The 16,540-nt window shown below is 38.4% G+C and overlaps 1 protein-coding gene across 2 annotated transcripts in view; it reads left to right on the top strand.

Annotated features, from left to right (window-relative positions):
• LOC122798561 overlaps positions 1–16,540 on the top strand; it is a 1,002,482-nt gene that overhangs the window by 376,977 nt on the left and 608,965 nt on the right. For both annotated transcript variants that reach the window (XM_044067615.1, XM_044067614.1), the window contains exon 2: positions 13,095–13,290. In XM_044067615.1, the coding sequence (XP_043923550.1) occupies positions 13,148–13,290 (143 nt within the window). In that variant the 5' untranslated portion in view covers positions 13,095–13,147. The remainder of the gene's footprint in view (positions 1–13,094; positions 13,291–16,540) is intronic.

Here is a 16,540-nt window from a genome sequence, read left to right as displayed (position 1 = left end):
CTGTTCATGTTCAAAAAAAGAAAACAAATCTAAAATCTACTGTGTTGATCCTTCAAACCAATACTTTTTGCACACATACTAAGCACCTTCATGTATTAACATGCAGATTTCTTCAAACTGTTGCTAACAGATAAAACTCAGCTATAACTGGCAAGAGGTTCCTTACAACTGTGGTAAATAACTAACTCCTCACGTGACCGACATTTCTGAAGCTTACTATCCAAAGTTATTACACTGCAATTATTTTAATGAAAGTAAAATTGAGGAATGTTGTTGTTTTATTCAAATATTCCAGAAATCTTACTAGCAAATTATTCTCACCACTCCAGATAAAAAAAATTATCAACAATAAAATGCACATTCTTTTTCCAAAAAGTGGAAAACTCACTGTCATAAAAATACAAGCCCTCCTAGTGTGCCAACATGATATTAGTTAAATTGAGGGTCATAGCAGCCCCCATGGCCACCTCTTCAATTTGCTGGTATTTTTTATTAAAAATAAACTAGATGTGTTTAAAACTGCTGCCATACATGAAGTGATAAAGTCAACTTTTCTATCACTATACATCCAGTTTTTTAGGCAAATCTTTAAACCAGACCAGTTTCATGTGGAATGACTGTTTATAGACTGTGAATATCAGCTGTCAATAAGTAATCTTGACTTGTCACTGTAATGTTCTTAAACTTGCTGATATGATCAGCAGAATCTAATATGAAAGATTTAATATTTCCTGCAATCGGTTGCAGTTTATATTCAGCAAATACAGTAAACTTTTTTTTGTTTTAGAACCCACTGTTGACACTACCAGTCTTAACATTCTTATATCTTTGTGTTATAATCACATGCATCCATCAGCACTATGGCCCCGTCCTTATCAGACATCATGATCTGTATTTTAGCGTCATTAGATACGTGGTGGTGGTGCTGCGGTAGCGTTGTTGCCTCACAGCAAAACGTTGTCCTGTTCAATTCTCAACCAGAGAGTCTTCTGTGTGGAGACATGCGTGAATGGGCATACCTTCATTGAAGGTTGTGCGTCAGGGCCGGCAACTCGGCACATAAAAATCTACTGCCAATCATTAGCAGACCGGAGTTCCACTGTGGCAACCCCTAACTGGAGAAAGCCGAAAGACACAACAACAACAACAAAAGATATGTTTAATTTCACATTTTTTTCTTCAACACAAAGATTATATAACATTCACTTATACTCATTCAACAGAGGAAGAATGGTAAACATTCTTTGTACAGACATAGTTTGAAAAAGTTTATTTTTATGTGCTAGATGCAACAAAACCTGCTGTCAGAGGGTGCAGATGCTAAGCATACCTCTCAACTGTCCAGATTTTTGCAGAATGTTCAGATTTTTGCCTCATATTTTTGGTCCGTTTCTCCTAAAGTTTGTGGTTTTCTGGCAAATCACTTGTAAATCACTAAGGACTGACGTCAGAAAATAATGGCAAACATTTGATTTTCAAACTCCGTATCCTACAGAAAATTAATGTTAATGCAAAACTTGTTATTCTATCAATTTTCTAAGCTTGTAAGAGCAATATTTAAAATGTGTCCCTATTTTTGGCCCTTTGACTCCCCCCCCCATTATTTGTGGCTTTGTCCAGATTTCTTGCTCTAAGAAGGTGAGAGGTGTGATGCTAAGAACATGTCAGACACCAAGAATATGGGTGGAAAATAAGATTAAAGGCCACATATTCATAAGCTTAAATGACCATATTCATTTTAAATGTGTTTTGAATAAACAAAGGCTTAAGATTACATATGAGAACTGAATTTCAAGAAGGGACTTGACTGGATGTGTCTTATATGATGTCTTTTTTTGCTGTTTTATGATCTGAGTTTTTTCTGGTAGTCAGAGTATGTAAATAGATGAAACTGCTCAGTCCATGTGTAATAAAGTGTTGGTTTGAAGGAACAACACAGTGGATTTCAGATTTTTTTTCCTTGATTTTATGATAAATCGTAGATGCCTGGTTGGTCTAAGCCCACCTACTGTGCTCTCTGCCTGAAATCCATCACACATCCTTACTTTCTACACACTGCATAGTAGTGGGAATTTGCTTGTGTCACGTTGCTACTGGCCTATCATATTTATTATAATTTATTGGTTGAGTTGTTAAGATTCATATAGTGGTTTTGTGATACTCCCGTACTTTGACTATGATGTAAAATTATTATAATATGTTTCACAAGAAGTGAAAACATTGTAAACTGTCATTACACTTCTTTTACCTTTTTAACAGTATCATAAAGTGTTTTGTGTTTACATGAGCTTTTATTTGTTTGGAGCCAGCTAAATTTGTTCCAGTGAATGTGGAGAAAATATATGCACCCCTACTCTGTTATTTGCACAGTCAGTTAAGGCTAGCTGGGCAAGGAGAGATGCAGGTAAACTGCAGCACACCCCTTACTGAGTTATAAAGGGCAAGGTGAGCAAGCGGCAGAGTGCATATGTGTGTTTTTCAGAAGCCATGAAAAAAAGTGAACTGTGATTACAATCCCTTTATACAGTATGAGGAAGTGGATGTTGTTCTAAGTTTTTATTTTATTCGGAGCTAGCTAAATGTGTTCCAAGAAGCAGGGGGAAAGTATATATACCCCTATTTCATCCTTTGAACTGTCAGTTAATGCTAGCTGGACAGGAAAAGAGGCAGGAAAATGCAGAACATCCCCCTGCTGAGATATAAAAAGGTACAGTAAGTGAGCAGCAGTGAGCTGAGGCAGCAGTCGATCTTCGAGTCGCCATGGAGATACAAAAACATTGCACAATAAACATGGGATAAAAGGGATAAGAGCCAAGTAGAGAAAGTAGTTTTCCTGGTTTCCCTGGAACAAGCTGATTTGTACTGATTATCAGATCTCACAGAAAGAAGATGTTTAAAGAAGTGTATTATATGTAATATGTACACTAATGAGGTTAAGAAGATGGACACTAATAATAAAAATAGTAATAATAACAACTAATAGTCGTAAGAAATCTAAATATGTTCTGCAATTATATGAAGTGCAAAGAGTACAAAGAAAATGCAATGATAGTGAGTTGCAATGAATGTAATTGAGAGGATATTTACATTTTTGAAAAGGACCTGGGAAGAAAAACTCCCACAAATATAAAATAATTTCATGGCAGTTACATTTAAAGTAATATACAACATGACTTCATGGAGCTTACAATGACACTACCCTACAAAATCAAATATACCCTAAACATGTAAATATCAGAATGTTCAATACTATATATGGAAACACTTTATATGCTCGAAATCCTGAAATATCAAATTTCAGAATCTCGAGCCCATAAAGTGGAAAGGCTAAAACCTCGAACACATAGAAGTGCGAAATTCAAAGTCTCGCATTTCAGAGATGTTGAATTAGTGGTTCTGGTGTTGCGCTGTGTTCATGGATTCATGTAAGTGTTTTATGTTTTAAGGGTTTTGGGTAGGGGCTGAAGTGTGTTAGTGTGTTTTGTTACTGTGGTGTGTGTGTGTGTGTGTGTGTGTGTGTGCGCATGAGGGGGATGTAGCTTGTGTGACGGTGTTTTGTGTGTTTGTGTATGTAGTGCAACCATAGAGTTAGTATATTTACGTAGGGGGGTGTGGGGGGCTGTGGGGTTCGGGGGGGTGCAGCCTCCCCCTGTTTGTACATAGGATTGGGTTGTGTGTTTGTTTGTGGGGAGGAAGGTATGTGTACATGTATGTGTGTGGTGTGTGTGTTTAGTATAGAAGTCGCGATTCTGAACTTCGTGCTTCTGGGTGTTCGAGGTTTTAGCCTTTCCACTTTATGGGCTCAAGATTCTGAAAGTCTATAGAGGGTATTTCTGATATTTTTTTTTTTATCACGGGAGCTGAGGAACATAATTCAGAAGATTTTGCATGGATTGGCAATGTTCAATGTCATGCTGCAACCCCAAATTTGTTGATGTTTGTGTGTGAGCTCTAGCACTTTTTCACTATATTTATTTATTGTTTGTTAACTGGGTTGGTCCAGCTGGGCTTGTGGCCCTTTTTCAGTGGAGACCTGAGGAGAAAAGCTCCAGTACATAGTATAAAATACAGAAGTTCATAACATTATAAAATACAGAAAGTCAGCACATTACAATAGACAAGATATGTTTTTTTTCTCCACAGGTATGAGACCATAGAGTTAAAATATACAACTAAGGGGGGTATGGGGGGATGTATGCCTCCCTACATAAAATCTTTTTATGGCATATATGTCGTAAAGAATTTTTTTGGTGAATTGTTTTTTCAGTCAAATGTACGTTCAGTCATTTGTACCTGCTGTTTTTCATTCACTCAAACATAGCATCTATGAAATGATACAGAACCAAGAGCCTTTATAAGCCTAGCCATGTTAATCCTGGGTTACCCTAATTGTTCTTGGTTAGATGGGTATACTTTACAAATCAGCACTGACTACCCTTGTTCATGAGAGACATGAGTGCCACCTCCAGGGTGAATTTGCAGTGAGCCATCCATTTGTCCAGGTTACTCTTAAATAGGGTCATTGAGGAGCTCTGCTTCACATGAACTGGAAGTTTATTTCACAGCAGCGGCAATCTCTGGGAGACGTACCTGTCTCTCCAGTATGTTCTGTTTATGTCAACTCATCAAGTCTTGCTGATCTGTGCACCATTGATCAATGGCACAAGTGATGATATTTCTGGCAAATTGGTACAGCAGATTGAGGAAAGTTTGTTGGTTTTGTCTGTGTAGCACTGTTATGTACCGGAAATTATGATTCCTTTTTGTGCAATCTGAAACTTGATATATATATATATATATATATATATATATATATATATATATATATAAAGCTGTGGAGGCGTGGAGGTGGTTATTCCTTGCATGAAATGCTACTTTACATTTTGCATGTTCATTGGTGTGTATGGTGTGACCTGCTAGTGTTTGAATCTTTGTTCTGAGGGAGTGAGAGGGGGGTTGTTGGAGTGTAGATTGTGTTTGCATTTGAATAACTTTTGCTTTAGTGTAGAGTGTTTGGGCACATAGTGTTGTGATCATTGTTTATTTCAACTATTCAATATAATTTTATATATATATATATATATATATATATATATATAGAGAGAGAGAGACATACATGCATGCACACACACACACACACACACACACACACACACACACACACACACACACACACACAGACATAATGAAAAAGCAGTTGTGATAAAGTAGACCTATCTTGTTACCTATATATGGATTTTAAAATTAAGTTACAAGCAAATATAGTCAAAGTAGGCAGACATGAGAACTTGGCACTTTATGCAGTATGTTGTTGTTGTTGTGTCTTTCGGCTTATCCCGGTTAGGGGTCGCCACAGCGGAACTCCGGTCCGCTAATGTTTGGTAGTGGATTTTTACGTGCCGAGTTACCAGCCCTGACACACAACCTTCAACAGTATGTACATTTGACAAATACACACTTGACAAAACAAATGCTCTTTTGGTAAACTAAACCTATGAAGACTGACAATATATACTCATCGGTACAGCAGATGTATATACATACACAGAGTTATTTTCCTTAAGAATTATTATTTAGCAATGAGCATGCTGAAATTACACATTTGATTGAATTAATAAAATCAGGGATATGTTTGTAATACTATGCAACATACAAGTGTTTAGATGCAGACATATGTACAGTAAAATGCAGTATTAATTCTACTTAGGGTTTATCTATAAACCTAGGAGCAGATTACCAAGATAAATGGACAGAGGTCCTGAGACAGCTGATTTCAGTACAGTGTGCACCATGTATAGAGAAGGGGCAAGTGAGGATAACAGAACTGCAGTACAGAGATTATCCTAAGTAAATGCAATCATGACATGCTACTGTTTGATATTTGTTGTTCTCCTTAGTACTGTTGTACTGTATTACTATAATATAATTACATATGTTCTTGCAGCGGTGGTGCAGCGGTTAGCGTTGTTGCCTCACAGCAAGAGATTCTCCCATTCGATTCTCGGCTGGAGCGCCTTCTGTGTGGAGTCTGCATGTTCTACCCGCAGTCAAGTGACGTTGACATGCAGGTTGGTGCGTGCGTGAATGGGCATGCCTTCTTTGAAGGTTGGGTGTTGGGCTGGCAACTTGGCACCATAAAAATCCACTGCCAATCATGAGCGGGCAAGTGTGTGCGCGTGTGTGCGTGTGTGTGTGTGTGTGTGTGTGTGTGTGTGTGTGCATGTGTGTCTGTCTCTCTTTTTTCCACTTGTTTTGTAGTACACTAGATCATGGGACATATTATGGTTGCTATTAAAACTATAGCCAGCTTGTTAAATATGTGCAAGCATCATTTGGCTGCCTTGTGTGTCTTGATTTTGCCAATATGAACACTTACATTGTGTATGCACTACACAAGCTGCATGCCAACTCCTTATCCCACATACTATTTCCTGTATTACTGTGATGATGTGGATGAGTTCACACATTTTATTATATACCCCTAATTGCATTGTATTACAAAGTAGTTGCACAACTCTTCTGAGGCAGAATATATGATGTAATGAACATTCCTGTGCTCTGTGATACATTTTAATATTTGAAATCATCATATTTCGCTGCTGCATTGACAGAAATTGGATCAGTACACAATGGTACTTGTCCGTACTAGTCATTTGCAATATGCAAGCAGTTTCCTGATGCTGCTGGTGTTCATTCGTTTAGTTGACTCTGTCTTTGTGACTTCAAATACTTTTGCACACCATGCCCATTTATCAGGAATTACTTCTTAGTTTGTTCAAGGGTATATTCATTATTTCAGTTATGCTGTCTATAAACCTTAGTTCTGCCACTCCTTCTTCTTTTATCGTCAGTCTTTTCCAGCATCAGTACTTTCTCTAGTGAAGCCTGTCTGACTCACATACTGTGTAAAACATGGACTACTGCCTGGCAGTTGGCTTAAAGGATTAAGGAGCTCTTACCATGTTGTTTTCTCTGGCCAACTGGTGCAAAGTTTGATTCTCTTAGCCTCCATTGCCTAACTGTGTGACTCTGAGCAAGTCAATTAACTGAATTCTATTTCCAGGCTGAGTTTGAAAAGGTCTATGGAAAACAGTGCTCTACTCCAAAAAAAAAAAAGAAATAAAATTGCCTGTGAAAATATGTCATTGCAGCATGTCTCTCAATCTCTTAGACCAATAAAGCTGGAAAAGCCAAACTAATAGGGGGACAAAGGCCCCAACATAGGAATAGATATTAGATATTGCTCTTAGAAAGTTGTTAGAATACCAGGATTTGTGTTAGCATGTATTTCCTGTAGGACACAAAGTTTGAAACTCAAATGTATGTCATTATTTTGTGACTTCTGTCCTCAGCAGTCTGCCAAAAAAAAGAAATTATATGAGGAACAGACCAAAATGAGAGGCAAAAATCTGGAAATTCTGGGAAAATCTGGACAGTTGACAGGTATGCATTGCAGTTGCACTGGTTCTAATGAAACTGATTCAAAATGTATAAATTATTTAAATGTTTTTTGGTAACTGATCCACAATTCCTTATTTTTTTTTTTGTCTCTGCCTTTCTCTCTCTCTCTCTCTCTCTCTCTCTCTCTATATATATATATATATATATAATATATATATATAGAATCAATGGGTCTTATTAGTGTGGGACTCAAAAATTTGCTTCATAAAGCCCATCTTTATTTTCCTCCTCTCTTCTAGGAAACAGGCATTCACTAACATTCCACACATGCACCATTTTCCATTGTGTGTGATGCAGGACTTCCACCTGCATCTTTTTAATTTTTTATGCGGCCCTGCTGTTGGTTTCCAACAGAAGGTGATCCAGCAGTGGCTGGTCCCTATCTCTCGCCAAAGAGTGAGTTGTCCTCTGACCACTCAAGCCTAATCCCACCATTGTTTCATTATCCAATACACTGGACTGATGTTGCTTGCAAAATTTCAATTTCTATGACAATGGATGAACAATTACAAAACAGATTCTTAACAACACAGATTGTGCAGTGCACAGTTTTGCATACAGTAAGTTAATTTGCCAAACAGTTCATGGACTACAGGCTGTCTTTCTACATATCTCATAAAGACCATGTTATCTAAAACTAATCAAATAATTTAGTAATTGCTCCAGTTCTGTGGCACAGATGGATGGTGCTCCAGATAACCAGAGTTCATTTACTGACCTGGCCACTGGAAGAGCCAGGTTGGGGGCCAGGACAGGTGCTGCTCTTTGCCCCACATTCCTGCACAGGTGGAGGGATTTGATGATTCCCTCCCCATTTGCAGTACCTCTCCATGGGTAGGCAGAGGACAATTTCTAATAAGCATTGTTGCAGATGTTGGAAGGGACATGAGCATGGATCCCAAGCCAAAATGTTAGTAGCACTAGCAAGACACCTGCAGCAATTGGAGAGACCCCAAAAGTTCCTCACCAAAAGGATAAAGGGACTCCAAAATCTGTCATATGCTGCCAGACTGAAGAAACTCCAGCTCTATTCAGTCGCATACCGTCTGCTCAGAGGTGACCTGTGCCTGACATACAAGGCCATGTCCAACCCGGAATTAATGGACATGCTCCACCTCAAAAAATCCAAATCTACCAGATCCACTAGAGCAAGTGACTTAAACCTTAGCACGGATATAAATAGGACATGCTGGAGGGATAGATTTGTCACCCAGAGACTCCCTATGCTGTGGAATAAAATCCCGGCCCATGTGAGGCAGAGCACCTCGCTGGCTCTGTTCAAGAGAAATCTTGACCGGTGGATGGGAGATCGTAGGTTTACCCCGGGAATCATCTCTGTGTCACTGCTGGACAGAGGCACAACAAACTAATGGGCACAGTATTTTTTAACATAAGGGGTGGCGTAAGCCACAAAACTTTGGGCTAGGCTTATAAATGCCTTAGGGCAGATAGCCTAGTATAAACCTATGAACCTAAGACACACATGGGAGTATGCTCACTCTTGTGCAGGGGAGTATTGGTGAATCCCATGGCGAAAATTGTCTCTACATTACCAGAAAAAAAGGAGTGGTTAGGGACCTATGCCTGAATGACACTGTACCATGGACTGCTCTTGTCTCTCACCTGAAAGAAGAACAAATGAGCACTGGAGCTCTTACATTAGTGGGGAATGAATAGGAAGCCAAGACAGTGGCTCAGTGGTCATTAAGCACAGGGCTAGAAAAAGCACACAGACAAAAAAAGTCATTAAGACTCTGCTGCAGCGAAGAGGTTACCAGTTACTATGAAGTAAAGCAAGATCCTTTTATGGCAGTAAATGGATATTTAATAGTGATATATTCATTCATTAAGCTGAGTATGCATGACATTTTAAGTTGTAATCTAAACAACAATGTTACAATTCTAGAGGTGGTTGTCACATACAATAAGGGATTGTAATGAGCAAGGAGTTGGGAAAAAGGCATAAACTGCAGAAAATTCAGTTAATAAAAAACTAAAGCAAAATGGGTATATTTCACTAATCCTTGACAGAGAAATTGTGACTTGATTAAAACAAAACTAACAAAAAATGCTCCCATGCTGAGAAAAAAATTCCATACTCAAATAATACCTTATTTTAAGCATTAATGATTTCCATTCCTCTTAAAATGTAGAGTTTTCAGAGACAGGTGGTTATGTAGAGTATATGAGGGAACAGTTAAAGCCTGCATAAGTTTGTTACAGAGATTTGTTAAAGGGCCCAGCATGAGCCATACGGCTTGTGCTAAAAAGGCCCTGTTTCCATGATGTGACAATTTGTCAATTAGAGGCATGCTAGCCGAGACAAGGTAAAACCTCTATCATTTAATTTGCATGTCTCTGAATCAAATTTACTACTGCAGTGTACGGACCATTGCTGATCTGCACATTACTGTAGTAACCTGCTGCTTATGCAGACAGTGGCATTCCCTCTAGTCACTCTCCCACAAATACAAGTACACAAACACGAATGTACTAAACGCCCACCACAGTCTCTATACTCTTGCTGACCTGTCTGCCCTCTTGTGGTTCCTGCTCACTCTCGTAATCATTGTAGTCCCCTTATGGCACATATCTAGTATGCCTTGGTGAGTAATGTGTCCCTCCCCAACCTCTATAATACCGAAAGTGCTTTTATGGTACTGCCCCAGTGACTGCTGAATCCCCCCCACCTCTGATCCCTTTAGTACTGTCAGTGCCATCAGGGCAATTAATTATATGTCATCCCTGGTGTTTAGTAACTCACCCCCCCCCCCCCGAGTCCCATACTGATGTTAGTGCTGTTAAGGAACTTAAGTATATGTTATTCCTGGTATGTAGTGATTACCCACCCTCAAGCCCAGTAGCAAGGTCAGGGCTGGTAGTTGGACACAGCCTTTTGACCATGTTCAATACTGGGATGTGGTGGGGGTGGCCATGCTCATCTACATTGCTAAGCAATTTCTTGGATTACTTAGCATGTATATGTACTCCTGGAAGTAGTTTCAGTGGAGAGCACATGGTTAATTAGCATATGTCTCTTGCCTGGACTGCCTCATTAGCATTCAGCATGGCCATGGGGCCAGCCCTACATGATGCTGCTGCTAGAGCACTATGCAGCACTGTATTAAAGCAATGCTGAATTGGGAAAACGTACCACAAAGGTGTACACATTTCAATACCTTCTTAAATCCTGGCCTGTATATTAATTTCTTTATTCTGAGGAAGAATTTGCCCTCATGAAGTATTACCTGGCAGTAGTAATAGCGCCACTAATTAGGGATGTAACTTCTTCAGTCATATTAAATCCAAAATAAGTACGTGAAATGTTTATTATTTATCTCATTCACTTAGATTGCTAAAGCTTTTATAAGAAAAAAAAACCTAGCGCTGTTAAAATGCCCCAAGAAAAGAAATTATACATATATATTTAAGCAGATTTACTGTTCATCAGGAGACAGTCATTAATGTCAGTATTATTTAGTAATGCTGTCTTAAATATTCATGAATCTACTTTAAACATAACCATTTATTTAAATGGACTAAACTTTCTATATAACATCAAACATACTAACTCACCTGGCCAAAGGGAAAAAAACAAGTAATATTTGAAAGCAAATAAATAAATACCTGGAATATATCAGTATTATCTGACAACTTTGATAAACCATATACCTGCACAGGGGTTTAGATCTGAGCTGACATTCAGAGAAAATTAAATGATTCTATCATGAATCAGATTCAGACACAGGAGCATGATTTGGTTTTCCAGAATTAAGAACACTGTTGTTTACAATATATAATGAAGCAACCAAAATATTTAATAAAATCATTTAAAAGTACTACCCATTAGATCTCTGAGGTGAGTTGCACTATGGCTTCTAGAGGTCACCTTGGTTACAGCCTTAATGCATAACTGAATGCAATGAACAAATCTGAATGTATTGAATGAGAAAAGTCTGAATGGGACCTGCTCTGTCTCTGCTGTGTCCCACCATGTACTATAATGCTTAAACAAGCCACAGTAATACGGGTTGCCAATTAAGCCAGCCAGTAAGCTTGTTTTAATTAAAACACTGAACGCACAAATATTTAATTTGAGTAGCTCATAATATATGCTATAGGTTGTGTTGAAAAGCTCACATGGGTTACTCAACAATAAAACTTTTCATTCAAAGTATTAAAAAACTTGTACTTGTTGCATTGAGTAATTAAGCCAGTGGGGACAAACAGTCAGATGAATCACCCCCAGTAATACAGAGTTAAGACACACTACATCAGTAAAGTGATCAGCATTTTGGTATCTGTTCCCAAGCTGACTGTAACTGCTTCTAATCTGAACATGCACTTAACTACTTCACTTCGTGTTCTTTATATAAGCCTTTGCAGATACACCACCATAATTTTCATCTCCTTAATCATTCTGAACCTTGTTTTGTTTCAGTTATTTATATTCTGCAATTTAACTTTTATGAGTCCCTCCCTTCATTGTCTGCAGTAAAGGCACTACCGTCTGCTTGTAACAGATACAGTATGGTAGCTCACTGATCTTGACTTCTAGTCACTGTGTCTGGAGGAGACAGTTTTTTTCCTCACAAATTCTTGGGTTTCCATTTGTACTCTGGTTTCCTTCTACATGTGAAAAAGAAATATTCTGGCTGATTATTACACTAAACTGACCATATACCTTTCCAAGGAGATGAGTGCTGTGGCTGAAAAGGGTCCATGGGAACAGACAACTTATGTAGCTGACAAATTATAAAATAAAATGCTTGCTAAAAGACTGCCTCCTATTTTGATAGATCAACTTATCATTTGACCCATGGCAGGAACTAGTCATTTATTTCCTTAAGGAGCAGTTGATTAAAGACTGTTTGCTTGTGTTCAATCACCTGAACAGGACTTTCTATCACATCTTTCTTTTTTTTTTTCAAAAAAGGTAGGCAATCTTGAGGTTAGTTACAATGAGAGTACAAAGGAGGTCTTTGCCTGCAGTAGGGAGTTGGGGGCAGGGGGGGTAGGTGCCTTCAACTTTAAGAAAAAAAGCAACTACAGTTTCCAGTCATCTGAACTTTACCAGTCTTTGACCTGCTGTCCTTTGAGAGACCCATCCATATTAAGCCCATGGTCATGGGTCAAGCTTCCATTAAAAAAATAGAAGGTATTACAAACAGAGCACTAGAAGAGGTAAGTATGAATGTGAAATGTGTCATGAAGGACTAGGGCAGGAAATAGCCATCCCCAGAAGAATGGACATACATCAGTACTACACAAACATGTACAGACATTTGCCTAGTGGCCACATACAAATCATGACTAATACAATTTCTAGTCTCTGGTATGGATTATTTAATCAGTGATAATTTGACTGGCCAACTCCCTGGGAAAGATGGCATTACTCGTTATCTGCCTACCAAGAGGAAACTATAATCTGTTATATTATTAATGCATTTTATCAGTGTATAACTAGTTCCAGAAGTAAGTCACTATGGCAGGGAAGTATCCATGATATCCTTATGCTGTTTAGAAATTAACCAATACTTCTTTCTTCATTGCAAACATTTACAAATACTTTGTTTATAAGATTACCGGATTATAAATTAAGGTATATTATATCTGTTCCTTTCTTTTTTCAGGTGGAAATAAGCTAGCCAAATTTCAGTGACACTCACCATCTGCAGAAATTGTGATGAACTTCAGATATCTAGTTTTCCTGGTTACAGCCTCAGTGAATTTAAAGTCATCAAATTCAGAAAGTTTTACAAATGGGGAAGATAAGGAATACTACATCCTTGGAGTTTTTGATATTTGCACAAAGCAAAATTCAACAAAGTATGTTTTAAATTAATTTATGCTACATTTTGAAGTGCTGCTGTGCTAGGGAGTTTGTTTTAGTCGCATTAACTGCATCTGTTGTTACCATGCTTTGGTATCTATACTGAACTAATGAGAGGTAGCTGGTTTGGAGATATTATAATGAAGCACACTAGAACTATATATATGCAGCCACACATACACAATGCACCTTTCTTTTGCTGCGTATCAAGATTGACTATTACTATTCAATAAAATAGTGTTACCAAAATATTTAATTCTGAATTCCTGCTGTGATGTATGATTCACAGGTGGCTAAATAGTTAAGTCGATGTCCCAGCAGAGCAAGGCAAACTCTTCTGTATGATTATCATTCCTTAAGTCATCTACCCAGTTTTAACTGTTCTGAGAAAGGCTGACTGCTGCTCCTCTGAAATTGTCTTTTTAATCAATAAATGTAGTCAGCTGTATTACCTGGCAAAATCTTGATCCAAGCATGGGGTTAAGTTTTTTCCTAGTAAAGCTCTGTATACAAAAACTAAAAAGTTTCAGTACAGAGACACTAAAACCATGAAATCAGGTAGGTTTATTTCAAATGTGATAGAACCACCACAGTAGGGAATAGCCCTTCTGTATTTTGGCAGCAGAAGCCAAAGTGCAAAATATGGTTAACTCCTTCCACTGGACATGTCACAAATCTGGTAACACTAGCTATGATCATATACTGGTGAACTCTACCTGCTAATACTCAGTACCATAGTTATTCCCAGGGTAAACCTTCATGTTGACCAGGAAGAAGAGGAAATTTGATAAAATGGACCAGTTAGTGTGTCTTAAATAAGAGTTAAGTATTTACCATAACAATAGCTCTAGAAAAAAAGGGTCAATTTTTCATAGGATCATAAGGCTTGAAGGGCCTTTTTAAGGCTTAGCCATGCTATGATGCTACCCAAATGTAATGGACCACTTTGGATCCTTTAAGTTTTATGCAGGGTATATAAAACTTGGGTATTGGCGGTCAAGAACTTACAAGCTCTGTTTTTCTAATAGGGAAATAGGTCCCAGATTGGGGTAAGTTCACTATTCCTTATGTACTGATGGAGATTGCATTTGAATACCTGTAGGGAAGAACTTTGCTTCATATGAATGGGAAGCCTGTTCCAGAGAAGGGGCAATCTCAAGACGCATACCTGTCTCTCCAAGGTTGAGATCCCTAGATTGAGTGTTTCTGAAGCTATTTTTTTTTTCCAAAAGTGCAACACATCTATTAACGCTAGCTCAAAAGATGTTTTTCAGGCCCGGCAGAGATTGCCTGTTAAGCAGTCCATAGGAGACCAAGTATAAAGATAAGGCTATGAGGCCAGCCACATAGAACATGTTGACTGCACTAAGTATTCTTTTTGTGAGTAATTCCAGTTGTTCCAGTTGTTGCATATGCCTGGTCAGGTACATACTGAAGGGGACATTGTACTCAATGACCATTCTAATGTGGACTGAGTACAATGGAACAATAACATCTTTGGACCAGGATGCCATACCCTTGCTTATAAGTTGTATAACACAGAAAAATTTCCTGACTACATTAGACACATGTTGATCAAAGGGCAAGTCACTGTCTACATATGTTCCCATATCCCTGACCACTGCATCTCCCCTTAGGGTATATTATCAACATAATCATTTACAGGGGTGGACGTCTTTATAAAAGAGACTATTATGCACTTCTTGGCATTGAGGTTTAGATAGTGACTCTGGCACTGGTTATTAGCCTGTGTCAGGCCTTCTTGGAGGCTATTTTTGTCACTGGGAATTCTATGAGTGCACCTAGTTTATAATCTTCTGTGAACATAGCAGCCAAAGGCCTTTGCCATTAACATTAACCTCAGAGAAGTAGATGTGAAAGAGAACCAACCCTAGCAAGGACCCTTAAGGGACTCTGCTAGTGACCTGTTATTTAGTGGAGGTAGGCTCCTGTCGCTCATCTGGTCAGGACAAAACAGACAAACAGTTGTGGGTTCAGTTCAAGCAGCTTTATTATACAAACACATCTAGACTGAGGCCTATTAACTTAAACAAACTTGTAGACAGACTGACTACTACACTCATACATGCTCACACTCTGGCTGTTCTCTCAAAATGGCACTAATGCCTGCATTCGGCTACACTTGAAAATGCTTCTTAAAGTTACAACACACACTCTGTTCTACATCCTCCCTCTTTGAGAAACAGCTCATACAGTAATGCCAACAATAATTAACATGCAATTGTACAGAAATGATCTTTTGCCATGCAATTATACAAAACTACATACACATAAAACAATCATGTACAAGTTGCTGTGTATTTCACACTGGGTCTAGAAATACGACCAGATCGTGTGACAGAAAAATTAGAATTAGGTCTAGCAATAGGGACTGTCTTTACTGAATGTTCAGCTTGGGACGTTATCAGGAATGGGAGTATGTACTGAGACATGTTCTTCGACAGGAACATTGCCTGGATTGGTCGGAGATCTAGAGTATGTATCACACGTATGATTCTGTGATATTGATTCTGACACAGGAATAAAATGCCTGCATTTTTTCCTGTATTCTATACCCTAAAATTCCACTAAATAGGATTGTGGCTCAGCACATATACCTGTCACTTGACCAATCCGGTCAAAGCCTTTCGCCATTTGCATCCTCACTGTCTCTCCTTTTTCCAATGGATGAAGAAATCTGCTTATTCTGTCATAGCTGGACTTCTAAAAAGATCACTTTCTAAACAGTTGGGCTTTGATTGCTCTGTTGTTTTAGCATTAGGCACCAACAAGCTGGAACTGATAAGCAAGATTGTTCTAGTTTGCCTAGATAGAAGTCTCTGAGCAGATGAGCCAAGTAGGTTGTCACAGGGTATATTCCTGAGATTGAGTAAGGTCAAAAAGATATTGGTATTTCATGCTTTGACCTCTCAAGCAATTGCTTTGCACTCTGTTCTGCAGGTTCAGCCAGGCAGTTTGACTGTGGGTATTCCGGACTGCTAGTAATATGGATCAAGTACCACACTTTTGCAAATTTCTGAAATAATTGACTGGTAAACTGGGTACTGTTGTCAGAGATAATGCTATGTGGACAACCATGGACTGAGAAATTACATTTCAACTTAGTAATAACAGTAGTAGATGTTAGGTTAGGTAGCAAATCAATTTCAAACCAGTTCGAGTAAGAGTCTACCAGGACTAAGTAATGCTGATTGCTCCACTCAAATATGTCAGTGGCTACTGTTG

The sequence above is a fragment of the Protopterus annectens genome, chromosome 3.part1, assembly GCF_019279795.1.
Source record: "Protopterus annectens isolate FY-2018-M chromosome 3.part1, PAN1.0, whole genome shotgun sequence".
NCBI classification, from domain to species: domain Eukaryota; kingdom Metazoa; phylum Chordata; order Ceratodontiformes; family Protopteridae; genus Protopterus; species Protopterus annectens.
Note: the sequence above shows the minus strand (reverse complement) of the source record. Positions and strands in the feature narration are given on the sequence as shown.